This window comes from Centrocercus urophasianus, unplaced genomic scaffold (assembly GCF_019232065.1).
Source record: "Centrocercus urophasianus isolate 14NV4802_14NV808 unplaced genomic scaffold, USGS_Curo_1.0 seq_23, whole genome shotgun sequence".
Taxonomy (NCBI): Eukaryota; Metazoa; Chordata; class Aves; order Galliformes; family Phasianidae; genus Centrocercus; species Centrocercus urophasianus.
Window position 1 is genome coordinate 5,823,856 of NW_024884789.1, and position 27,250 is coordinate 5,851,105.

General features: G+C 43.4%; 1 protein-coding gene across 5 annotated transcripts in view; it reads left to right on the forward strand.

Annotated features, from left to right (window-relative positions):
• AKAP13 (A-kinase anchoring protein 13) overlaps positions 1–27,250 on the forward strand; it is a 192,575-nt gene that overhangs the window by 70,042 nt on the left and 95,283 nt on the right. For all 5 annotated transcript variants that reach the window (XM_042824004.1, XM_042824005.1, XM_042824007.1 and 2 more), the window contains exons 5-6: positions 7,455–7,751; positions 17,716–17,899. In XM_042824004.1, coding sequence (XP_042679938.1) covers positions 7,455–7,751; positions 17,716–17,899 — 481 coding nt within the window. The remainder of the gene's footprint in view (positions 1–7,454; positions 7,752–17,715; positions 17,900–27,250) is intronic.

Sequence of the window (27,250 nt, forward strand, 5' to 3'; positions counted from 1 at the left end):
GAGTCTTTTGGACAGGAAAAGACTATGAAAGTGATACAAAGGAAAGGAAAAAAGTGCTCAGAATGCATACGGTAAAATTGTGAATCACACTATAGGAAAAAGGGAGGCAGCAATGAGACCCCAGAGATTTCAGGGATGTAGGATGTATCCTGGTTTGCAGCCTTGTTTACGTGATCAACAGCATTTACCAGCCCCTAGTAGGAAAGTTGGAAGCAGCCTAGGATTGTTAATCCTTTGCTAGGCTGCAGTGCTAGAAGTCTTCTGTTGGTTATGGGAAAAAAAACTGTGCATCTAATGATCTTTTTAGCTTCAGTGCCTTGAGAAAGTTACCTGAATATGTAGGTAAGTGTTGATTCAGAAATCATGCAAAGGATGAGTAATAACTGTGGATTTGTACTTGCTCTGAAGGATGGGATGGGTGATTATCCTGCCCCCACATTTGTCCATATTACAAATTTAGGAGAAATAATTTCCCCTTATAAGAAACAGATTCTCAACTGATCTGTCATAACTGTCAGAATAAACTCCTGAGTTTCAAGAATTAGGCAGTGATTCTTTTGTAGGCTTCCAATACCTCTTGTGCTAGCCTAGGACAGATCAGGTTGCATCATCCCACTAAGCTTCTGTTTGCCTCGATGAAAAATAACAAAAAGATTTGTTTGCTACTACTTTATTGTGATGATTGAGATGTTTCAATTTCCAGATGATCTAATCTAAATTTTCTGTAATTAAAGAAATTTTCCTCTCCACCAGAGATACTTCATAGTTCTGTGGAACAATTTAAAACATTCCCTTGTCAGATAGTTCCAGTGTTAAGGTCCATCTGTGTGGCAGGCAGAGATCATAGAATCACTGAAGTTAAGGAAGAGCACTGGGATCATCCAGTCCAACCTTCAGCCCATGCTTGTGGCCTCCATAGAATCCCAAGGTTGGAAAAGACCTAAAAATCATCCAGTCCAACCATTCACCTCTTTCCAGTAGCTCCCACTAAACCATGTCCCTCAACACAACATCCAGCCTTTCCTTGAACACCCACTATCCTTTTCCACCACCTTCCTGAGCTGCCTGTTCCAATGCATTGCTACTCTTTCTGAGAATATTTTTTTTTGTAATAACCAAGCAGAAAATTGTGTGTTGTTGTGTGTTTCTCTAGTTTGATTATCATTGGTGGTTAAAGCATAGCCACTGGCTTTGCAGAACTAAGAAAATACCAATGGTCTAAGCGGGGAAGGATGTAGAAAGTGATACCACCTCTGCTGCTGTGGCTAAGCAGTTTTTTTTGCTTCTGAAATTACATAGTTTGAAGCTAGTTTGTGTCTGTTTATGTTAAGAGAAACCCGTCCTGCTTACTGTCAGTCATAAACTGAGCATTTCAATAAGTCCTTATTAGCGTAGCAACTGAGCCTGTCGTAATCTTTAATGTATTTTTCTTCCCAACATCTCTGCAGGGTAGGGAGGGTAGAGTGGAGGCACTGACTGGCTGACCGGATGGTACGTGGTGGTACAGAAAGTTTGTCAAAACAGGGAAGTGAAACTTGAATACAAGGCAGCAGCCTCATCTCCTGCCTCTGCTTCTGAAGCAGTTTTTCCCCCACTGAAAACAAAAATAAATCAAGCCTGAAATTGTGATCTGGGAAACAAAACAATAAAAAAGGAACGACCTCATCCCTGTTCACATGAGTCAAAAGCCCCAACTGCAGTGTGTAGCAGAGCTTGAGATCAGCAAGCTGTTGGGCAGATTTGGGGAGAACTTTGCCAGCTGTGTTTGGAGGAGCTCACAGTGCTGTGTGTTGTGTGCAGTGTGCATCATGCAATGGCTGCTCCATTGGGCACCATGCGGCTTTGTGCTTAAATAGCAGGTACCTGGGAAGGAGAGCAACAGGAAGGACAACTAAAACGGTTGGAAGGTCTAGAGGGTGGGATGTGCGAGGAGCTGCTGAAGTCCCTTGGTTTGTTCAGCCTGAAGCACAGCAGGCTGAGGGAAGGCCTCATGGCAGCCTGCAGCTCCTGGTGGCCGCCTATGGCTTCCTCACAGAGCTGATCTCCTCTCTCTGGTGACAGTGAGAGGACTTAAGGGAATGGCATGGAGCTGTGTCAGAGGATGGTCAGACTGGATATCAGGAAAAGGCTCTTCACTACAGGGCATGGCCCTGAGCTGCCAGAGCTCAAGGTGCGTTTGTTCCGAATTCCTGTAGTCCTTCGCTTTGTTTCATTCCTCCTTCCTTTCTCCTAGTTGAGAGGATGAAGTAAAATTAATTTCAGCTAGCTTGGAAATATCTTCATTTCAAACTTCTGTTTTACTGTGAAATCCTTTACATGTGTTCCTGCTTTATTCTCTTCTTCCACAGACTGTTTTCCCTTAGGAAACAACTTTTCATAGAAAAAGCTATACTTCATGAATTGCAATCTTCGTACTGGGAGACCAAAAGGGTAAACAAGTTGCATAACAAGTGATCTCTTGGCAATGCTAGTTGTGGATTTTAAAATACTCTTAATTATGGAACAAAACCCCCCTAAAATAGAACAGAACAGCATAGCCAAGAAGACTTTTTGCAGTCCATTCTCTTTAGTGTACTTAATTGCTCTAGGCAGTGCTATCAAAAGGAAGTGATGCTACTTCTAGATGACCTCAGTGACAGGAAAAAATGACTGAATTTGTATTGAAGATATTTATGAGGTAATGTGTGGGGTCTTGTGCTTCTACCGATTGATATATGACCTTTGCAGCGTAAAGGACCTAAAACAATCCTTCTACAATTGTACAGGATTTGTAATGAAAAACAAAGGCTTCTGTCCATCACTTTTACTGGCCTGTGTATTTCGTAAGGTCACTTATGTTGCAAGAGTAAATAGAGCAACTGTACATCAGACGTGTCGAGCATGGGCTCTAGTTTTCAGAACCAGAATTTGGGATTTCTGAAGGAGAGAGCTTTTCTCAAGTGGCCATAGGAGATCCCTTGACTTGCCTTTCTACAAGCCACCAGATGGCAACATCTGTTGGATGCAGACTGAAAATACTCTGGGAGATTCACAGCATTCGCTGTCTGGCTTTCCTGTCCTGTTTAGACCTCCATATGAGATCTCTTTATACAGACCCACCAGGATAACTCAGAGGACGCAGTTAGCACAGGAGTCACCAACCAGGCAAACCTAAACATGTGCTTCCAGCAGTGCTTTAAATAGCTGCCCAGGCTGGGGGGCCATTGTCTGATATCTCAAATGTTAATTCTGAAAATAGGTGGCTTGGACAGGATTTCCACTTTCAGAGGAGTAGGAAATGAAATCATGTTTTGGTAAAAGCTCTGCTTCAGAGCAACGATGTTTTGTCTCCATGTGTGCCTTGTTTGATGATAAAAAGTCTGTTCAGAGTCCTGCTGCCACCCTTTTAAACACACCCCAGGTCAGTAAAATGGATACTACTTGGATGGCCAAGCCTAAGACCATACATTAACTTGTCTATAAAGTCCTTGCAGCTGAGCATCTCCACCTTTTGCAGTGTTATTTTGCAAATGTTGTTGTGTAGAAGAGGCAGTGCTATCATACCAGTGCATCTCATCTCATCAGGGTTGAGTACAGAGAGGCCAGAGCTTCGTGTTCCTTGTTTTTTGTTGTTGTGTATTGCCCAAAGCAAGTTCCAGTAAGTGGCCTAGTAAGGAATTCGGTAATTGAAGACTTGTTGTCTTGCTTTAAACAATTTTTAAAGCGTGGGTTTGTGAAACTGGGGAATTCACTTTATCGTGGCAGAAGCAACTGCTGCACCCATCTCTGTGCAGACTGGAAAGTTTTATAATTTCTGTATTTTTCCTGCAATATGTTGGCAGATCCTAGAACAGCTCCTAAGTATTGAGTTGCTTCTAAATCTGAAATAATTGAGGACCAGGAGAAATGAGGTAAAATTCAATACAAGAAGAATGAAGGGGTGGATTATTTGACTTTTGTAACAGTTAAGCTAGCATAGAAATGATGGAATTTCATACTGTGGCAAAAAAAAAAATGTACGAAGAAGAGAGCAGTGTGGATGCCAGCAAACAGCCTGAGACGTTAGCAAACAGCAATGGTAGAAACACTGTTACGTTTGTTGGAGAAGTTAAATTCAAGTTGGAATATTGCTGGATGGTAATAGTGTGGCAGTGTTCAGAATGTTACCATTTGCTTTGGATTGCTTGTTTGGCCAGATGTCCCGATTTCTGGAGGAGAGTGAAGGCAATCCGCAGAGATGTAACGCAGCATCGCAAACCCATTTGAGCTCTAAAAGGCCTAGATTTCTCCTGCCCTCTGTGGGTGCAGCCATGTGTGTAATTTATTCGGTCCCCCATGTTTTGAACCTTCTGAAATACAAACGTTACAGGTAGGCTATAAGTAAGCTGATGGTTCCTCCTGATGCACCCGGGTTTTTTACGTTTTTAGTAAGTCTGCAGAGCTTTGTTCTGCTTCAGGGAGGTGCACAGCAGTTAATGGCCATGTGCTGTGGTGCTCGTGGTTCTGTACAAGCTGTTTGTAGGCTGGGTGATGGATGCTGCACACCAGCACCATGCACAGGTCCATCCTTCATCCTGCTAAGGGTAAACTCCATTGTCTGCCTGCTGGAGCAGAAAGGAGACCATTCAGAGCAATAGCATCTGTTCCAACCTTGCCCTGAGTTCTTTGTGATCCTGGGCAAGTTCCTTAACCTCATGCAAACAGCTTTGGGCTCGCTCTGTGGATGATAACCATTTATCTCCCAAGGGTGCCAGAAAGCTGAGCGCACTTTTCCTAACACTGCTTAATGTGCTCTGGGAAAAGGGCTGCTGAAGTTCAACTGTTATCCCAGGGTAGGAAGCAGGTCTTTGATGTGGAGAGCAGCCTTGCTGCACTGGCTGTTCCTGCAGAAGGTCCTGTGTGTGCTCGGATGTTTGAGCTCTTTGCTGGTGACGTCCCTGTGGCTCTTTCAAAGCAGGGGGCAGAGACCTCTTGAGCAATCTTTTACTATTTGCCACGCTTGTTACTTAATTGCTCCTCCTGTGTTTGAACTCTTTGCCAAAGTCAGAACCTGTCCCAGACTCTTAACCCCCAGTTTGACATCTCATCAGATGTAGGGAAGGAGAACATTAAAGCCTTGTGAGGGGTTGCCCTTTGGAATAACATTCCCAAGGGTTTAGCAGGATGCTTGTTTGATCCTGTCAGATGTCCATGGATTGGCGGCTCAGGCACCTCTTTTTCAAGGCTGCATTAGATGCTAGTGGGGCTTTCAGGAGAACCATGTCTGGCTGAGATTCAGGACTTGATCTGGTGGTCACCTCTGCTTGTGTTGCATCTGTGCTTCTGTGGCTTTACTTAAATGCACTGCAAGGCTGGAGTCCCACACGTGTTCAGTGCAAGCGGATCACAGCTCGTCTAGTCCGATGTGCTGGTTGAAGGCAACTACGTTGCTCTACTGAAGTTTGTGTTGTTGTCATAATGGAGCAGCTTTCTTCTTGAAGAAGTGACTGAAGTGACTGTCCTGCAGTGTTTCTCTGACTGCGAGCAGGCTGTGCTTGTCTGCAGCTTCACTCCTGAAACTCAGCTGCCTTTCTGGCAGAGTAGCTGTTTTCTAGGTTGCTTTGCAGATGGGATTCTTATGGGAATAGAGAGAAAATAGCTTAAAAAAAAAGTAAAAATCAAAGGTTTAGCTTTTCTCATGTGATTAAGCAATCTTTCAATCTTATTAAAAAAAAAAAAAGCCACCAAAAAACAAAAAAAAACAGCTTTGCATTTTAGTAAACTTCCACTTCTTTGCATGGGGAAGAGCCAAGTTCAGAGTTCTCGAGTCAGCTTTCGCAGGATGGCTCTGCACACTGTGTGCGGCTCAGGGCTTTGGTAGAGGTTTTAAAAAATGTTAGTATGTCTTCTTAGCTCCTTGTTCTGATATCTTTAGAAGGAGCAAAGCAATAAGTTATATGGGGAAGGTTGTAAAGGTCTACACTGAAGAGGAGTTCCCCCGAAATTGTGCCTTCTCCTTTGGATATTTGAGGCTGCCTCAGTGAGGATGGAGGTAATTTGTGATGTACTTCCTCAGGGCCGCTGCCAGTCCCATCAGATGGTGATGAATTAAACTCTGAATGCACGTGTGATTTTTCCAAGTCCTTGCTGCTTTAGAAAGAGCATCTTGTGCTTTCCTCCAAGTTAGACTTCTCCATAGCTTCCAAAGAGCCCCCAAAGGTCTTCCCGCCCTTATTCTTTGTTGTAATGTCAGTGTTAGTGTGTCTGTTCCTTCAGCTTTCACATCATTTTCCTTTGATATGTTTCCAGCTGCGCTTGCTCTCCTTAGGAAGTCACACAGCCTCATCTCTGACAATTTTGGTGTTACCCACAGTGTCCGAATAGCAGTTTTGACCTCTCAATTAACTTCAGGATTGCCTCTTTCAGCAGACAAACCTGTACAGCTGCCAAAAGCCTCAGAACAGATCTGGAAGGTTGGCTGAATGGCCGCAGGGATTAGGGACGTATTTTCCTTTTGTGAGCGAAATCAACAGCAAAGAGCCTCGACACAAGAAGGAAACTTTCCCACTGACCACAAATAGGGGCTTAAAGAGAATTTTCGAGCCTTTAAAAATAAATCGTCATTTTGTATTTAATTAAGTAGGGTTCCATGAATGTGGTTAGATGCTGAGGTCATGTGCAAAAAGAAGCTTTTCCAGTAATTAGTGCAGGGTCCGTGCTGTTCTGGCAAAAACAGCACTGACGTCAGGCTGACACTGGAACAAGGAGCTGTGCTGCACAGTGAACTTGAAACACGAACCTTATTATTGAAGGGGCATGTCTGACAACTGCCAGCACTGGCTGCTTTGGGCCCTAATTAAATAAATGTATCAAAGTTCTACCATTTTTATTTGGTAAATATGGACAGAAGCCATTTTGGGTTTTTATTTAGCAGAAGCTTAGTTTTGTGTTTCAGGCTGTGCTCTACCAGCTCTTGCTGCTTTGTAGGTCTGTGTGTTAGGTGATGTTGCGGTGGTTGCTGTGTAAGCCAAGTGCTGTGCCAGCTTTTGGAGCAGGAACTTTTCCTCTCTCAGGTTCTACTTTCTGGTGAGTTCCCGAGTGGAGATGGTAAGAAAAAGTTTGTCTGACCCTATAATCTGGCTGATTGGGTCGTAACTCCCATGGGTGCATTAGCAAAATCGTTACCAAGTGCTCTTGAATTTACTTGTAGCTGATCCAAAATAGGCTGGTCAGAGTAGAGCTGCTTAGATATTTCTGGCTCTATATTGTACCAAACAGAAGGATTACACATCTTTAAAAATCTACAAAAAATACTTTTTTTCTCTTCAAACACACTGAGGTCCCAAGATAGCTTTTAATTTAGAGTTGTGACTCTTGATAACTTGTATTTGTCTGATTTAATATAAGGAATGTGTATGTCAAAAATGCTGCTCAGTTGTGGCTTTCTTCAGCACTCGACTGTTCTCTTCTACAATTTCCCTTGGTTTTCTTTGCAGGCCATGACTGCTGTGAGACAGTGAAGGTGGCACTTTGTGCCTCTAAGGAAGGTCGCCCTGTTCTGGTGGTGGCAGAAGAGAGCTTCAAGTTCATCCAGGATGAAGCCTACGATGCAGCCCAGTTTCTGGCTACCTACGCAGGGAACCAGCAGGCACTAAACTTCACCCGTTTCTTGGACCAGTCGAGACCACCTGCTGCTGATGTGGACATTTTGGATGAGAAAGTGGCTTTGGCATTTCGACACCTGAAATTGCCTGCAGAATGGAACGTGCTGGGAACGGATCAGTCCCTCAACGGTGAGAAGCATGGGGATGTGTGTGAGGTGTGGGTGGGGAGAGGGGTTAAAAGCCTTCTGCTCTGGGAGCCATCCGCTTGTCTTTCAAAATGTTCATTGGTCTTAGTGCACAGAAATGGGACAGGCTGTATACCAACGTGTCATACTGTGTCTGTGTCCTACACTTTGCATTTCAGCCACTTTGAAATACAGGTCACCCATGTTTTCTTTATCTTCTGTTATAAAATAGGACGCAGTGTGGTAAGTGGTCAGTGTTGCAACACGTGCAGATAGGGGTTTTTTGTCTGTGCAGTGTTATGCATGCATCAGTATCACATTTCTTTGATTTCCTGAAAAAGATGGGTCTGTGGAGGAAGCCTGATGCTTTGGCCTTGTGCCACAGCCTTGGTGTGTTTGCTAAACACTGGTTTTATAGCACAGGTGCAAAGGAACTGTAATGTGCGTAAAACGCATTTGATTTCTCTTGGAGAAGCTGGCAGGCTGCCTAAGGGCAGCATGTTTGATGCCAAAGCACCCCGAGGATTAGTCCAGCATCCCTGCCTGTACAGCTGTCTGTGAACACAGACCCTCCCTAAAATGAGCCCAGATAATTTTGCAAATAAAACAGAATAAAAGTGGGAAAGCCTGGCTAACACGAGCCCTTAACCATAGCAGAGAGTGCTACTGAGAGCTTATAAATAGAGGTTAGTGCTGGCCCAAAACCTCTAGTAAAAGCAGCAGAGCCAACACGTTCAAGATGCTGTGACATGGCTGTAGCCTTGGAGTTCTGTCATAGGGAAGTTTTAAGGAAGCATACTGGTGCACTCTGGGGCTAATTCCAGTGTTGCCATAAATTTCTAAGGTATTCTGGCAAATAGTTTCACATGAGGAATGTGGCTGTGAGGCATTCCCTATCTGTTATGGGATATACCAGCCTAAACACTGCAACGGGAATGAGTTGTTCAGCACAGCGGCTGCAGTTCTGCTTGCCCTGATGGGGTTTTCTGCAGGATTTTTCCTGCTTTAATTGTCACTGCCTCAGTGACTGCTTTTGTAAACATGAATGCACGGGCAGGCAGTCAAAGCAGCATTAGCAGAGGTTCAGTGATGTGATCGTATTTAGTGGTTTCTGGATAGAAATTCAGATGCTGTTGTCTGTTTACTGGGAGATAAACACTTGGTATCTTTTCCCTCTCCATGGAAGGCACTGATGTTTCTTTTTGCATTTTAGAAAGCTGTGATAATGCAGGAATTTCTGCTTTACTGAAGTGGTAAAAATACTGTAATTGGCACAGTGCTCTTTATTAATGAAAATTTCAATTGAAGCACTGGATTGTTACTGATTTTGCAGGAAGGCTCAGATCTAGTTTCTTTTTTTTTTTTTTTTTTTTTTTTTTTTTTTTTTTCTTTTTGTCTTCGGTTCCTCTTTGGAAAAATCAGAAGTTAGGGAAGGGATTTGCTTATGGATTTGCCATACGATTTGCTCGGCATACACTTCTGTGCTTGAAAATCACTGTGGTATAGGCTGTGGCATTCAGCAGCAGTAAATGCAACCTTCATCTAAGAGTGCTGGTCTAATAAAATGTTCTCTCGCAGTAAGTTTTTTCACATGTAACTGAATAAGGGCAATCTGTTGATGGCTTGGTCTGTTTTTCATCTCCTGGTTGGCTTTTGGTCTGGAGGCAGATATATCTGGTAGTTCTTTTTCAGTAAGCTGATTATACACAGGGACTTTAGGGGAATTTTTGTGATTGTGACAAGAAAGATTTGTATATATAAGCATCCTTCTGGTCACGTAACTCTGTTTTGGGAGAACAAGGTTGGAGAGATGTCTCTGATTCATGATGGAGAGCTACATTAGGAAAACAGCCCCTCTGTAGTGGTGGTGCTTGTGCATTAATCTGGGTTGGGAAAGTGGGAAAATCATTGCACAGATTGAAACTGGGGGAGCATGAGAGCAATTATGCACATGTTCTGGTCAGTGCCCCTCTAGTGGGACCGCCCAGCCTTCATTGCATCACTACCTATGAACAGTTATCTCAGTTCATATTTCCCGTTTCGCTAAATGTCACTGCCATATACTTCAAATAACCTTCTTGAAGGAGAAAATGCTATAGAAATGAGAACAAAAGAAAATGTCAGATCCTTTCTTGAAAGACTTTCACGCTGCTTCTAAGCTGACATTTCTCTTTGGGCTCTTGTGAGTTGGAAACAAAACGCTGCTGTTTAGCAAAACCTCTGAAAGTCAGAGCGAGCGGAGAGCCTCAGCCAGCAATCTGGGCACAGAAGTGCTGTTATGAGGTGGGCATTGCTGTGAAGCATGTTTGAAAGAAGATATGACTAAGGGCTCCAGTCTAGAGATAGGCGTGAAGTGGCTGCGGTTCTGCAGCAAGAGCTTGGATGGTGGCTCCAGGGTGCAGGCTTGTGAGGGGGGGCTGGCTCTGCACAGGCCTCTCCTTTCCTTTGCCCATTCCCAACTCTTCCTGCAGAAGACAAGGAGTTAATTGCTGTCACGCTCCAAAGGACAGGGAAGATGCTGCCATAACACTGAGTAAGTAAAAGTGCAGCATTGTTGTGGTCCAAAGCTATGTAAGAACTATGTGCTTGCTTATGTTTTGGTTGCCAAACCAGGGTCTTCATTCTTCAAGAGTTTGCCATTGCTCTAGATTAAAGGCGTGGTGCATTTATACATCCAAATTGTTAAGAATGCATTGCTTCAGCTGTGGGCTAGAAATACCTCTAACATTATTTAAAACAGCCAGAGGACATTTGTAAGCATTCCAGTGAAACACCTTTCTTTTTTTTTTCCCCATAACCTATTTAAGCTAGCTGTTGCAATTCAGCAAGAGAAGTTTCCTCAGGTTCAGTAATCCCAGTAGTATTTCACACTATACTTTCTTTGCATTTCTGTCTTTTTATCTCTTTAGACATCATTTTCATTTGAACAAATTGAAAATAAACTCAGTGTGTATTCCTGTATAGATCATCAGTGTATTTCCAATCCCAGTATGTTTGTGTACAGTATTCTCATCTGCTGGTCCAGAAGGCAAAAACTTCTTAGTGCTTAAAAAGAAACTGTCCCAAAATAAAATGCATTGAGCAGGATTGATTAATCTGATCCATATGGTAATATTATTGCAGCTGTTTGGTTAACATTGCTCAAAACCAGTATTTATTAATTGATTTTACTCTGGTACAGCAAAAAAGTCTGAAATAATCTGTGATCACAGGCTTTAGTTCTTCACCTAAACCCTGTTGAAAAAAGTGGATTCATTTGGATCTCATCAAGCTCTGTTTGAGCCTGCTGTGCCAAATTTAGCATCAAACTCTCTTTTTGTACGACTTGGGCTTTGATGAGAAGCTTTGTGTTCAGCAGCCAATGGTGTGGAGTGTGGTACCCAGCCTGGGCCTGCCAGCATCTGTAATGCTTGTGTGATGGGGGGCAGTGGCTGCACATGGGGAGCCCCTGGCAAGAAAAGCTAGTTCAGAAAACAGAATCTTCTTCTCTGAAACTGTTGGTCAGTGGTCTCACCTCAGAGTTCTTGTTTGCTTTTACATGGAAAGGTGAAATTCTTTACTCCTGTTTCTTTGCCCTTCTGGTGCGATCATCGAAGCATTTGAGTCTGAAGGGACTCTTAGAGGTCGTCTGGTCCCACTCCCTGCAGTGAACAGGGACACCTACAGCTGATCATGACTAGGCTTTAATTAGTTTCTGAGTAACAGCTTCTTTATGGATAACTTTCCCCAATAAAATACATATATGTATAAAGCCTGTTCTCAAGCTTTCCTCACATCAGCTGCTGTCAGGGAGGTACTCAGATTCAGGGCATTTTCAGCAGCACTCTGTTCCCGTGCAGAGTGAGCTGACCCAAATTGCCTTCCCAGTCTCTACCACTTATTTTCCTCCTTCTCCGTGAACCCACCTGCTTGATTGAGGTACAGCCTCCTATTTGCTATTTGAAGAAGCCTCCAGAGAAGCCTTTAATCCATATTTTAGAGAAAAAGGCTCCAGGATGTCTTGCAGTAACTTTTCAGTAGATACCTGTTTATCCACACACAAAAAATGTTTCACAGGGAATATGAAGCTGTTGTGCCAGTTATGCAGGTCAGGTCATGGAACTTTGGGTGAGGGGGTACCACATCCCACCTGGTGCTTCATCTTGGTTGGAAAAGACCTTCAGGATCATCAAGTCCACCACGCACAGTGCTGTGCAGAAGCATGTGCTTGTGTTGCAGGGCTTTGCATGGACACGTGCAGGTTGAAGGCTTTGCATTCCAAGTCCAGAGTTCATCTAAACCACCTTGGGCATAGATGTCTCAGCCCTCTCCATGCATGCTGCTGCTGTCCCAGGGCAGCTGGGTGAGCTGTGCTGTGCTCTTACCTGCCGTGTTCTGTCCTTCCTGGGCTTTGCCCTTAATTATCAACTCATGTGAATGAACTCAGATGGCATCCCAAGTTTATTTCAGACTATCTGTAATTAAGGATGACTTTTGTTACCATGGTGTTGCAAACACAGCATTACTTTCAGGTGCTGTGTTATCATGTCTGTCTTAATTACTGCAAGTGCACTGTAACTTTCTAAAGAACGTAGTTGTTAGTGCTGTTAAGCGTAGGGTTATTTACTGTTCCCTGTGACATTCAGAGGGCTGTTGTTGAAATTGAACAGATGGGTTATACTTTATATCTAGAAATCAAAATTTAATATGTATTCTGAGGATTTATGCAACATAAATGCAGGACTGTAATTTTCTATTTTAAATGATTAAGCAGAAAATAAACTAACTAGAAAACCAGAGCAGAATATTTGGAGGTATGAGTAATAATTATGGCTTGTTTGTGCTGCAGTAGGGAGAAAAAGATGACAAAAAAAATAAGGGAGTACCTAAGGTATGGAAAGCTTAGAGAACTTAATCCTTGAGTTATCTATCAGTAGTGAACAGACAGCTTTCAAAACTTCTTTTGGGAAACAGTCTGTTCAGTTTGCTCATCAAAATAAGTGGTGAAATCCAGACTGGTTCCGGTTTTGGTGGTGTGAGCTTTTCAGGTTGGTGCTTTCAGAGTGCAGTGATGATCAGCCATGAGAGCAAGTGATTCCCCATGAGAACATTGGGAAAATCTGTCCCTTTGATGAGCTGCAAGATAGCATCGACTGCAGGCGGATAACCAGAATGCCATCTTAGCAGATAAAACACTTAGCAGCTCCCAGGCCTTAGGAATGCAGTTACTGACGTCTTGAAGACGTCTTGAATATGTGCAGCTTCCCAGAAGCACTGAATAGCAAACATCCATATGCAATAATGCTTCTTGAGAAATAAAGCTCTGTGAGCTCAGTGGGGAGGAGGTGGTGGGGAAGAAGTTGCCTTGGCCCAGTCTGAAATAGTTGGGAGTTGCGTTTAATAACGGTGTGTGGAACCCAGAAGGATTGCAGTGTTCAATGCAGTGGACCACATCAGTAGAGATCAGAAAGATCTCAAGAGGATACTGAAAACAGAAACAGAATGTCTGAAGAGAGCAGTAGCAGCAACAAAAAAGCCTTACTAGGAAAAAAAAACAACAAACTTTCAGGACTGACTACAATGAAATTAGGAGCTACCTTTTTTTCTTCACTGGAGCACGTTAAAGGGAGGTGGCTGATGGTATTTTCCAGACATAAAGCTTTAATCTGTTCATCTCCTGCACTCCGTTTATAGTTTCTACTTAAATGCTTTCAGGATAATAGTTACCAGTTTTCTTTTTCCCTGAGTCTGGTGTTCTTTCCTATCTGCTTCTCACCTTTCTCTCTGCCCTCTGATAAAGGCTTGTACAGTATAAATGGGCATGATCTTCTCTGAGCAAGCAGCACAAAGTAGTCTGTTCAGCTACAGTACTTGATAAGATGAAAAAAAATATTTTCCTTCCCTGAATTTAATGCACTCTGCATTGCAAAATAGGAAGCAGAAAATGTTCAGCCGGTGTCTGTGGCTGAGAAACCGTTGGCATTAAGGTGCTTCTGTTCCCTTAGGTGTTAATGGGAGTAGGGACACGAAGATCCTTTAGTGTGCTTTGAAAAAGTCTTGTTTATAAGATTTAAAAAGAATTACCCACATTTTTTATTAACTGAACTCATAACTCCAACTTCTGTGTCTCCACCTTGCCCTTCCTTTAGTACCATTGCCTTCTTGAGTGCCAGGTGGCAGCTTGTTTTGGGGTTTTGCTCAAGGGTTGATCTGAGCACTGAGAACCCTTTCAGCCATAAACAAGATTTGATGGTAGCCCTTAGAATTTGCTTACAATACGTGGTTTTGGGTGAGAAACAAGGGGAAGTCACTATCAGGGGAAGAGTAGCAAGAGATACTTTGAGCTGTTCCAATGCGTGGCTTTCTCTTCTTTACTGAGCTGTCTCAAGGTATGGAGGGTAAACTGAGCCGTTCAGCATGGATTTCTCTAAATAAATAAGAAGCAAATTTTAAAAAGAAATACAGAGGTTAGTTGATTTTTCTTTCTTTCTTTTCTTTTTTTCTCTTTTATTTAATCAGGATTACAATGCAAGTTGTTACTTTTTGTGTGCTCTCAGATGTGTCATACCCAAACCTTTTTTTTTTTTCTTTTTTTTCTTCTGTGCTTTTTTATTTAGTGCTAAAAGCACCTTAAGCCTTAATCATTTACAGTTAGCAAAGTACTTTTGATATTCTTCTATGGAAATTTTGACCTTAGCTACTCAGATAAATTGTTCATGTGTCACAGCTGAAAAAAAGAAAAAGAAAAAAAATTAAAATAATACATCTGAAGTCTTCTGTTTTGCCAGCTGGATTAGAGTGCCCTGCCATTATGGGACAATAATCATATGTTTCAACTCTTGCCTATTACTAGGAAACAAGAAAGGAACAAAAACAACTTTGGTCTTTCCAGTATCGTGTGTCTTGTGTTTCCACATTTTTCCTAATTACAAGAACCTTTTTTACAGGACAGCCATTTTAAGATGAGGAGCTCATGCGTGATGTGGTAGGAGAAGGAGCTCTGCCTACTGCTGGTTAAAGCTTCTGTTGTTCTTCCATAGCTGTGAAAGGAATTTTGCACCATGACAAGACGTTGTAATCATCGACTGAATTTCCAGCATCCCACGCTACAAGCCTCAGACCTTCAGAGCTGGGATGGCTGTAGGCATGCTGCCCATCCTCCCTCCATCTCCATCATGCAGCACTTCCATACTCAATGCACACCTGCTCTTGGCTTGTTCTGAGCAACGCTGTGCACCAGCGGATGTATTTCTCCTTGTATATTAGTAGTGAATCCAGTCCACAGATGGCACACTCCTTTTCACCATAGCTGTGTGAGTTTTAAACACTCCATAACCCTCTAAAGCCATTGCCCAGGGCTCTGCAGTTGTTGTGTGTGCAGCACTTTGTCTCTTTGCTGCCATCATCCATACCCATCTGTTAGGATGGCCTGGAGCCAGTCTGTATGTCAGGCAGATCCTTTCCAATGGACCTGGAGAATGAGTCTGTGTTTAATATGCTCAGGATGGCAAGGCTCCATGTCTTGCATTCATCTTCTGTGCACTTCGTGGTTGTGCAGAGGCACAGGGGCAGTGCTGAGTTCAGGTCAGTTGCATGTGTAACCACCTCCATCCACCTGTATTCACTAATTTGATAGTAGTTAAGATTGTTTTTAAAAAGTGGAGAAGAAAAGACAGGATTTTCAAAAAGTGCATTCAAATGAGCAGATCAAATCACTTGAACGTTTGGGACAAGTAGGAGAAGCAATTCCTCTATGGAAATACATGTAGGGACAGGTACCCAGGTGGATCAGGGGATGCATGGTTGCAGGCACCTTTCCAAACTTGCAGTTGGTTTGTGTTTTTATTGGAGAACCAAGAGCTGGTAAGCAGAAGATGCTGCTCCCTAATTGTGCAGCTCTCAGCTAAAGGAGGAAGAGGTGTTTTGATCCAGGAATCCATGCTTATGCTTTTCAGGTCTGCCCTGGTGCAAGGCTGTTTGTTTCAGTTAGGAAGATGATGTTCCCTTTCAACAAGGCAGCTGGAGTGGGAGATGATCCTTGCTGCACCAGATGTGGTCAGACCAGTGCAACATGTTCTTTATTTGGACAGCAGTCATTTGCTCCAACAGAAGTGTTGTGGTGCTTCCTAAATCCGTGGCAGGAAGAGTTGTACTGTTTTAATTATGCTAGCTGATTATACTGCCAGTTTATTAGTGCAGTTATTGTAGGAGCTCTGTGCAAGTACAAGTTCACAGGGTAAAACTTGGGCCATATGCTTTCGCTAAGTCCAGTCCTGTATCCACACTTTCTCCCTTCTGCAGCCTCGTCAGTAGTTTTTCCCTTTTGTTGTGTTATTTTTCATTATACCTTAGGCCCAAAGCTGACAGTCTTTGATTAACCACCTTGTTGGGTTGTTTATTTCTGAAGCATGACACGCTGTTGCACTCCATACCAAAATCCTTGTTGTTACACTCCCATAGGCTGAGAATTTGTCTGTGAGTAAGACCAGCTATTTCCTTTTTCTCTGGTCAGCTGGAACCTCCATTCAGACATACTCCTGTGTTCAAGATAACATGATTTTGCTTGAGAGTAATAAAAGGATGTTAGGGAGGAAGGATTGGTTTGAAGCCCAGAGATCCTATGTGGAGTCATATGGAAGAGAGACAGTACCAGGGAGCCGTAGTTCTTGAATACAGATCAGTTCTTCAGGAGCTGATCCAGAAAGTGGGAAAAGCCTGTGTGTCAGGCAGGGATAACTCCCTCTTGTTGCATTGTTTTTCACTGAAGGCCTTAATGATGTCCCTTGAGAAAGCAGGCAAGAAAACAGCACACTGCAGAAGCGATTTCTCTTGGGGTGTGCTTCTTGGGGAAAAAATAATTAAATCTTACAGGCATTATGCACTTGCATTTTTTAAATTTACTATGTAGATTTGGCTGGCAACCAAATTAATAACCCAATAAATCACCGCTACAATATTAAAGGTATTAAACTATTGGCATGGTTTACTCAGCTGGTGCGTTTCTGTTGTTTTTGCTGCTGCCAGTCAATACTGAAATCCTTTGTTAATTAAAAGAACAAATTTGTATTTCTTGCAGTTTTTTAACCCAAATGCTTTCTCCCTCCCTGCAGAAGCAGCACGCTTTGATCTGCAAATGCTGTATTTCAGCGGTGCATCTGGAGCCCATTTCTGGTGGAAGTTCTCGGGCTGCAGCTTTTAGAGTAGGGGGGATACTTTTCTGAGATGAAAGCTTAGGCTCAAGAGTGACTTTTACTGAATTAGAAAGTCATGGTTATTAAACATAAAAAGCAGCAGAGGAGATTACTAGTTTATAAATGTTGCTACTCTGAATTACAGTGCTACTGCAGAAAGCTGAGAAAAGCTGGGCTAAGGCACAGTCAAGCCAGGAAATCAAAAACCTCATTTTTATGTCCATATGAGAGGCTAAAACTGTTCTCTTTCATAACTGCTCTGCATTTGTTCTTCTGTTGTAATTGATTTTTTTCATGCCTTGGGACAAATCAGTGTTCCGTTAAATAACATAACTCTCAGATTCCTAAAAGCTGGTCCTGGCCGTGGGACTAAAAAAGGCTTGGACGTACAGAGAAATGTACACCCCTGAAGATGCCAAGAGCTGTAGGGAAGCCCTGCAGCTCAGTGGCTGTCATGGCTGTCCACAGAGCCCTTCTTTTCACTTTGACTTCTGTGCTCTTGCAGTCTGACCCCGAGATGTCCCGAGCACATTCAGTCCCACTGGAGCCAGTCCCTCGCTTTCATGCAGCGGTGTCTCCTGGATTTCGCAGCCAGCTTGTGCAGAGCGTGTTTTTCCAGGTGCTGCAGTGTTTAGGTTCCTTGGCTTTTTGGCTGTCAGCACCTCTAGTTCCATGCCAGCCATTGTGCTGCACTTGGCATGCGTGTGGCTTGTCTCCAGTAACAAGGATGTGGGGGAATGGCATTCACCTAAGCGGCAGCCTACAAATTCATATTTCTTTTTCTTTCCTTATTCCCAGAGAACATCCCTCGGGAGACACTGATGCACTTTGCAGTGAGGCAGGGCCTGCTGAGGCTGACGTGGTTTCTGCTCCAGCAGCCAGGAGGAAGAGGAGCTCTCAGCATCCACAACCGCGACGGCGCGACGCCCGTGAGCTTGGCCTTGGAGAGGGGCTACCAGAAGTTGCATCAGCTTCTGACCGAGTAAGGATGACTTCATGGTTCCTCTGCTTGTTTTTCCTTTATCATGCTTCCCTTTGCTTTATCCCTGAAGAGTGTCTAATTGGGGAGTATTGGTTGGAGGTGGATGGTTGGACTAGATGATCTTAGAGGTGCCTTCCCCCGTAGTGATTCCAAAAGCTAAACTCTACTCTTGAAGAAAATTTTTTTGTGGTTTTACTTTTACCTTTATTGCTAAAAACAATGGGAGAATGACTTTAGTATTCAAAGTAAGTGCAGTAATACTGTTGGGTTCTCCTTTTCTGTTCTGTTCACGTTGTTCTGTTTCCAGCTGTGCCTTGCAACCTAACGTGAGTCATAATATCAGCTAATTAAGCAAACCTTGTACAAACACAAGTGAAAAATCTTGTCTTCGAACAAGTACAGCTGTTGAAAGGAGTGCAGCTTGCAGGCTGGTGACTGTGACTGTCACATTTGTACTTCATTGATCTACAGGTTTTTTGGTTAGATGAAATGGTAACAATTCTGTTGAACTAAAGCAGTGTCTTGTAGAGAACAGATATCTGCTGGTATAAGTCAGAATTTAAGTAAAAATTAAGGCAAGTATTTGCAGCAGAAACCGTTCTGTTCTACGAGGGTGATGAGAAGCAGCCAGATCTTGCCAACTGCAGCAAGTAACTTGTTGCATGAGCCCTCACTGCAGAGTTTGACAGAAGAACTTCAGAAGATGCAAAGTTATTTTTGAATAGCAAACGTTTGGCTTGCTGGCTTTAAAAGCTGCAGCTAATAAAGACAAAGAGCTTTAAATAAGTTCTGGGGCGGGAGGGCTGTTTGTGAAAGTTTTGGTCTGTATGTCTGCTGTTCTGATGCCCAGTTCTCTTAAGCTTTGTTATTAACTTTGTTTTCCTGATGGGAATTTTCAAATGCTTAGACTTTATATTCAGTGACCCAATGTCATGTTTAGGACTCTTCTGTGTTGTCCATGCTCTCACGCAACGTTTCTTTATGCTACACATTGTAAATTATTCTGTTTTCTATAGTTGTTGGACAGGATGTTAGAGGCAGCAAAAAGTAAATTTGGTTGCTCATGTGCTTGCATTTAAGTTTCATCTGAGGCAGTGAAGCCAACCACATAGCAGGTAGGGTGAAGGAGAAGGGGAGGGGTGAGGTAGGAGCTGTGCTCTGTCTGTCCTTTTCTTCACCGCTGTTGGCTGGGATCAATACAGAGATGGTGGCAGTGTTTTTCTTTTTCCCACGTGAGTTCAACAGCAGTCATAATGTGAAAATACTCAACGGTCTCGCAGGCTGCTTTGTAAAACTGGAATAAGCAAATTCATCCTGAAACTGCAGCCAAGAGCTCCAAGGTGAGACTAATGATGTTGACAGAATTTGCATACTATCACAAAGTCTAAATTGACCAAAACTTGATTATAAAGCTCACAGCAAACACTGTGATCTGAATGAGCGGAGTCGGTAATTTTAAAAGATGTGGCAAGTTAGCAGAGCTGTTACAACTGCTGTTCATGTATTTCACAAGCAATTCCAATGCAGTCCTTTCTTGGTGGGAAAATAAGCAAAAGCACTTGGTTATGTGGCATTGCCCTCTGCTAATCACTGGGACAGCTGCTGTTGGTGTCATCTAAGGAATTTCTCTGGTGACCTTTGCAGTACATCTTTGAACACGAGATACTGTAGCACCCTTTTTAGTTCTTTTTAGTGCATCTTAAAACCATGTAGGTGAGTTAAGCAGAATTATGGCTAGTTTTCCTCTTGGGTGGAAATACCATGCCTAACCATCTGACAGGTGTGCTATGTATCTTGTTGCTCCAAAAAGCTTCCAGTAGATGGTGGATGCAATGAAGGTGGCCTGTTTCCATAGCAGAAGTTTCGTTATGCTTGGTGCTTTCTGCAGTTGCAGGGGATCAGTGCCTGAAAATCCATACTGGGGAGAGAAATAGTGAGTTTCAGAATAGGGAAAAGCAGCCAAACTCCATGACAAGAGTGTATATTATTTATGTGCTGTCAAAACACAATGGATACTGTGCAACCTCTTTTCTGCACTCTGCTTATGCACAGGCTGTGTAAACCATGCACACACATTTGGCACACAGTGTGTACCACTCAGCAAAATACGGAGCAGCAACGCATGTTAGTGAGAGCTTGTACAAAGGAGCCATTATTTTTACAAGTAATTAAGCTCCACTTTGCAAAATAAATGAATGCAGCATGTTTTGTGTTGCATTATCCTTGGGGGGATTTTATTGTTCGCTTTGGTTTCTAATTTGTAGGACCCTGCATTTCACAACTCTTCTCTTCGTCAGTGTGGGGAAGGGGTGAAGTTCTGCTGTAATTAAGGCAGAATCATTAAAAAACAGACAGAAAACCTCTGTTGATGCAGTTTTGTCTGGGTTCAGCTGCAGTGTAAATATTTTTCTCAAAAACTAATGACGCTGGTGACATTTGGAATTTCTGTTTGTCAGATGAGCTTTCTCTTTTCAGCTCTTAAGTTCGTTTTAAGGATGCAAGATGCCTTCCATTGCAGAGCTGCAAGTCTGGAAGCTTCTTTTACTGTAGGCTGGAGCTTGTGGTGTGCATCCTCTGGCAGAAGGGATGCACCCAGAGCTGCTGGCGGGGTTGGATGCACCTGATCTCCCATAGAAAAGCCTTGGGAAGCAGGCAGCATGAGCTCTCTCTGAGTTTCAACAGTTCCCCAGTGCGGGAGAAGTGAATTGAAAAATGAAGGCTCCTTTGTTGAAGCCTGCTGCTTCCTCATGTTTAAATTGGGCAATGCTGGCTGCAGGGCGTTGGCAGCTCTGCTGTGCTGTGCAAAGACTGGGCTCCAAGGAGGCAGCAGGGCTGTAACCAGGGCAGGGTGAGTAACTTGGCCTCTGCAACAGGACGGCTGCGTTTTGCAGTAGTTGATGTTTTTTAATATGGTTCAGTGTAGTAACATAATCTGCCTGCCAGCTCCATGTTCTTCAGTGTAAGTCAGGCAAGTAAAATGGCTCCAAGAAATAGCTTGTGTTCTGAATTTCGGAGTCGGAGTGCTGTTCTGTAAAACATACTCTCATTTTGTAACCTGATTTCATTTCTGCAGAGCAAAGTTCCGTCCAGCAGCCCAAAAGGATCTTTTGATCTCTTTTTTCTTTCAGTGAAGCCGAATGTGTGGTGTTACTTTGCAGGCTGAGAGTGAGGGTAAGAGAAAAGTAATGTCTGTAAGAAAAACTCCTGCATTTTCCAGTCAGTGCATAGGGGAAGATACAGAGCACAAGTCTCTTGTGCTTCTTGCATTTACTTTGCTTTTCTGTTTTCTCTGCTGGCCTCTTATTACCATGAAGCACTTCTGTGTGTCTCTGTGAGTCAAACCTTTGGGTAGCAGCGTGGTGTCCCAGAATGTGAAGCCATAAACCAGTATTAGTGCAGATTTCCAAAGTTAAACTGACCTAGATTTAATTAACACACATAAGGAACAGCTTGCTGGTAACAGAAGTTTATTGTGAACATTTTGCAATGTTTGATAATCACTTGCTATTGTTCTGATTTTGTGTAAGTGGTGATGTCTGTGCTGTAATCTCCGTGGTGCCTCTCAGATGAGGAAGGGTTTTCAGTCACTTTACTTTTGTAATTGAGTGTTCTTTGCTGCTTTTCTGGGCCAGGGCTGCAAGAGGATTTGTCTGGTGTCTCATTTCTTTACACACCAGTTCAGCAAGTCCATTAAGCGTGTTTGATTTCAGAAATCTCCAGTTTGTCTTCGGCTGTGTGTGGTGCAGGTGCATTCTGAAATCACAGGGTTTTTGGGCTGGGAACATCACCGACTGCAGTGAGTTTGGTGCCAGGCTGTGGCAGTGTGTTACAGTGTGCTGACCTGGTCCTCTCTGCACCCTTTCCCAAACTGTGAGCTGAGTGGCAGCGCTCTGAGTCTCCTCTATGTTATTTCTTTCTCTGTGGTTCCCTGTGCAAGAAGCAGGAGGCAGCTGGGGACACGCAGGTGTCCTGCGGGTTGTGCAGCATCGCCTGCCCATTGCTTTGCTCTACTTTGCATTTGTGCTAACCAGAATCGGCAGCTGAAGAATTTACTGAAGTAATGCTGATGGATCTCCTGTTTTTTCCTTCTGTTCTTCCATACAAAACCAAGCAATAAACCTTTTAATTGCCATTTAAAGGGATGTTCAGAGAAAATAAAAGGCAAAGATGGAGGATCTGATGAGAGATCTGTGTGTTAAGATGCTGCTGCTTGGGTACAGAAGCATGGGAGTAGTAGTGATCCAACAGGCATCTAGTTTCAGGTGCTTTATTGATGAACTTCCAGTTGATTTTTTTGCAACAGAGTTGTTTAATTGCTAGTTCATCCTGGCAAAAAGGATGCTGAGATGCTGTGGCTTTTCTCTGGTCATGGCATTACAGCAGGGGAACAGACAGCAGCAGAGACAGTGTGATGGAGCAAGAGGCATTCTTGCTTTCCACCTTCCATTTACTCACTCGTTGCACGCACTAGCTTTTGCTCTTTTCCTGGAGTGCTCCAAAATCCGTACTGAGATCTTCCTTTGTAGGTAAAGCTAGGAAGGTGAAACAAATGCAAAAATGGATGTAACAACAGGCAGCTATTCCTGTGGAATGTGCACTGTAGAGTTTGGTAAATATATTTGATGAGGCCTGAGAAATGTTTGGGTTTTAGAGTTCACACCCTCTGATGTAGAAAATATATTGCATTTGTTAAGATAACTGGACTTGTCCTGGGATTGCAAGTCTGTAAATAACTGTTGAGGGAACAAGCCAGCTTTCTTCTCTGGTATGATTTCCTATTGTATAGTGTGTTGATTGTTGGGCTGAGAAGTTAGCGTTAAATATCTTGAATTCAGTTGTTGAATATTTAATTGATATTGGAGGGCTAATCATGCAGTCCTGAACTCAGTTCAGCATGCAAACCCTCTGCTGTTCACATTTGCGTGGAGCACCGTAAGTGGTTACTCATCGTTTCTGCAGCGATGAACTGTTTCCTTCAACATCAAAAGCATTCCAGTTAGTGAGAAGATTTGCTTTATATGAGAAATACTTGGTTTTTTTTTTTCTTCTTTTCTCCTGTTTTCCAATAGCTTTTGGTACATTCACCTGAGGTATAAACACTGTCTTTAAATCATTTTCCTGTGTATGAGCAGTCCATTTGTGTTAACCCGTTCTACCATGTGTTAGTTGCGTGTGTTTTTTGAGTCTTCCTGTATGATACATACTGATATTCCAAAAAACGGGGAGGGATATGGAAGTGCTGCTGTGCACTTGTGCTGTGTATGCCATTAAAGACAGTGGGGCTGTCGACAAAGAGCTGCTCAGACCCATACAAGGCCTGCGTTACCCAACATTCTGCAACAGCATTGATTTACTGTCTTATCTGTTTCCATTTACTTTGCAGTGGGACAAAACAAAACAAAACAAAAAACAACTGTTAAAAGGATATGAAGGGAACACACAGTCAAAAAGGACACACTGAGTGCTTTCAGGAGTAATAGCATTTCCACTAAGCATTAATTGTAATTAGTAATGAGCAGTTGTTGGCATTATCAGTAGCTGGTTGTTGCTGGCTGCCTGCAGTTTTGTTTGAAGAACAAGGAGATACTTTGGAGCCCCACACCCCTGTGTGTGATGAGCTTAGGAAACTGCCTTTTGTTTGTTATGGTTTTCTGGAGTCTTGCTCTGACATTCTGGTGACTGTGATAAATCTGGGTGTGGATTTTCATTGGAGGGGCTGTTAGCTTGATGTATGTAAGTTGTTAGTGTTAGGGACATGTTGTGCAACAGCCACCAAAGCCCAGCTTCCTGTCCCAGTAGGCACCGTTCCTTGTTTATCCCGGACCACAGTCAGCCTATCTGTCTGATCTCGTATTTTCAGTGAGTTATTAAAGTAACAGCCATAAATCAAAATTTGAATAGGAATGTAAGATATGTAACACTAAAATCCAGTGTAGGTTTTATTTGTCTTAGGGAAAAGAACATCTAAATTCTAGCATTTCCTAGCTTTTTGCCATAACCATAGCCCTTTTTTTAAATTATTTTTTAATTGTGATTTTCTTTATCACATGAATCTGACGCTTTCAGAACCACCCTGCAGCTGTGGCTAAGGTCACAGTAGGATCCTAAGAGCCAGCAGTGCTGCTGGGTTTGCTTTGTCCCAGCCAAGGTCTGGCTGAGAAATGTGAAGGGATTTCCCCAGGAAACAGCACCTTGACTTCCTGCACCGCCTTCCGCCTGTGGGATCCCCCTTCCTAGTGTGAGGCTCTGCTTAACCCACTGAGATTGTTTGGATCATTTGTCCAATCTCTTCCTCAGCCCTTCCTCTCCCCTTTGGATAAATCCTATTATCTGTGTACGGGAAGGCGCTTCTTTTGGAGCCCTGACGGAGCCGAATTTCAAACCACTCCAACTGATGACTGCTTCTAAAACTTTGAAGGGCTTTTCCTCCAGTCAGAGCGCATTTGTTATTCTCCCCCTCTCGCTTATCTTCCCTCTTTTTATAAATATCTTGCCTGTATCTGCAGGAAGCTGGGAGCTGCACTGGGTCGTTGCAGCCGTTCCTCTGCTGCTTTCCTCCCCTCCTTGGCTGGGGGCCATCCTATCAGCTTCACTACAAGACCAGAATAGATCTGCACACAAATACGGCGCTCTGCTCCTCCTTCACCGGGGATGGCACTTGCTTGTGAAAGTCTAAAAAATAGTATTGCTTGTAGTTTCTCATGTGTCGGATGTGCCGGTGATGCTGTGGTTTGAGTCATGGCCTGAGAGCATTTTGGAGGTGGTGAGGGGTTGAGTTTGCTCCTCCGCTCGCTGTGTTTGGGGTCAACATCCTTCCTTGAGCCCCGTTTCCATGGGTGAAAGGCCGCTGGTAAGTCTTTCTCCACGCAAGCACTGTTCTTTCATGAAGGCAGCCATTTCCTTTCTGTGCAACAGAAAATGGGCTTGAAGCAGCGGAGAGTGGGGCTGGAGATTCCCGCCAGGTTTTCTCAGTGGGACACGGCTCAGCGCCGCGGACTGTGCTGGAGGTGAAGGCATTCATATGACTACTGTGGACTTCGTTGGTCAGTCCTTCACTTTTGTGCCAAGGGAGATGCTTCCATCAGTGAAAGTTTGGCTTAAAGTTGGTAGAAGGGAAACTTTCTGTTCAGTGCTGTCTCCCAAGTATTTCTGTTGAAAGGGCAGAAAGAATTGACCCAGGATGGTCAGAACCTGTAAGCCTTGCTTCCCCTGTTGCAGGCAAACTGTGGTTAAGACTTTTGCTGAATGAAAGCAGATTTTCAGGCTACTTAAATGCTGGAGTTTCTATCTATGTCTGTTAATAAATCTTCAGTAAGTATTTGCGTTTTTGTTTTTATCTCCTAGTAGTTCGCCTTGGGTATGTACTCCTGTACAATTACAACCACCGCAGAAATTGCTAATCTGTACAAAATGAGTGCTTTTCATAATTAGGGAGCAGTAAAAGTAGGTCTAAATCCTGTTTTCGGAAAGAATGTATGTTTTTGTAATTTCTCAATAGAAGGTAGGGCTTGCAGTGAGCCAGAAAGGAGACACACAAATGGTTAAGCTCAACACAGGGGCAAAGGAGCAGGAGGGCATTCTCATGTGATCTACGTCCTCTTGAAAGTGATTGTCTGAGCTACAGAAATAGCAGTGTGCAAACAAGTTGACACTTGTGAGCACTCATTTGTCCTCTTTGCTGCAGTACGTCAGTGCCTGGATGTGTCTGTATGAAAGGGATGACTTGGAGGAGTTGGTGGATTGAGCCATCTTAATTATGTACAACATGGGTGACTGCTCCTAAAAATGAGAGCTCTGTTATCTGGTTGGTTGTGATGTGAGAAAGATCTATTCCAAAAGGCTTATAAGCCCCTTTGTAGACTGCAGTGCAGATTTACAACTAATATGGAAAGGAAGTGCTGTCTTGAATCAGCAGCAATCACCGCTGCTCACAAATGATCTGCCTGACCTGCAGAAGATGGAGGTGGCAGATTGCAGCAGCGGTAGCAGTGGTGGGATGCGCTCATCATGTTGCAGGGCGCCGTGCTCTCCTGCAATCCCACTCCAGGTATTGAAGCCTTTGAGGGTTCTCTGAGGCTGCAGCTCTGCAGGCTGCTCTGTGGGTGCCTGTTTGCTTGTAAGTATACTTGAAGCTGATGAGAAAGTGGAGAAGGCTGTTGTGTTCTGGAAGCCTGCTGGTGGCGGCTTCATGAATGGGTGAATATGGTTTTTTGTGATGACTGCTTCATCGTGCTTTGATAGTAGGCCCTGAGCACAGTGATTTCTTATACATGGCAGCTGAAAAGAAAAATAGTCCATACAGAAATGTCTGTGTTTCCTTGATAAAGGAAGGTCATTTCTGTAGCCTCTTTGTGCTTGTGATGTCTTGGTCGACTTCAGTGCCTCAGTGATTGGATTTGTACTAACAACCGCAAAAAACTGTACGCTTCCTCCTGCTTCTCTATAGAAATATTGATTCTGTTTAAATCAAGAGTAATTCTGCAGAAGTCAATTGAGTTACGTTGTGGAGAAGGGTGGAAGGCATAGTTTTGCTTTGTCTGAATTTGCTTTGTGTCCTGATTTTACCCGAAATGACTCACAGGGAGGGGTTGGATCACTGCACTGGGGCACTGTGGAGGCAGCTGTTAGCCCTCCGTTGGCTGTGGCTCTCAGTTGGCCTCATGATCATTCAAACTGATCTTTGCTACCCTGAGCCAGTTCTGATGCAAAATGGAAGTTCTGGACCTGAAGCTTTAGGTGAGCACCTTGGTAAGGTGAATGCTTCCACATGCCCTTATTGTGCCCGTGTTGTCTCTGTACAGCTTGGTGGCAGCAGCCACACGAGGTGGTACAGCATTGGGTTGCAAACTTGTTCACAGTCAGGGTTTGAGATGACTAGGTAGAAATTTCTACTGACACGAAATAACTGCTGAGTTATTTTTTCAATCTGAAATCTATAACAGCACCCTTTTATCCTCTTTTCCTTTGATAAAAACAACGTCTGTGTTATTACTGCAGAAGGTTGGCTGTCTCATAAAAGAGAGAATGACTTGCATAGAAGCGTTTTCACAGGGCAAGCAAAATTCATTTCAGGAGTGACAAAACTGCTACAAGCTGATGGCTGTTGGGTTTTTGTGCAGAGGCGTGCTGGTTTCAGTGTAGAAGTTGTAGTATCTGTATCACAGAATTGTCACTCCCTCTGACTTGTCCCACTGCGGTCTGTCTCTCGGGTATCTATTGTTCCACAGCAGCTACTCTGGTGATCTACACCTGCAATAGGTTCTGTTTAAAAAGCAATTGTACCCCTTGTTGCTAGTTGCTCATGCTCTTCCAGTCTAGGGGAAAACAGCAGGTCTCTCTACTGTAGAAAGG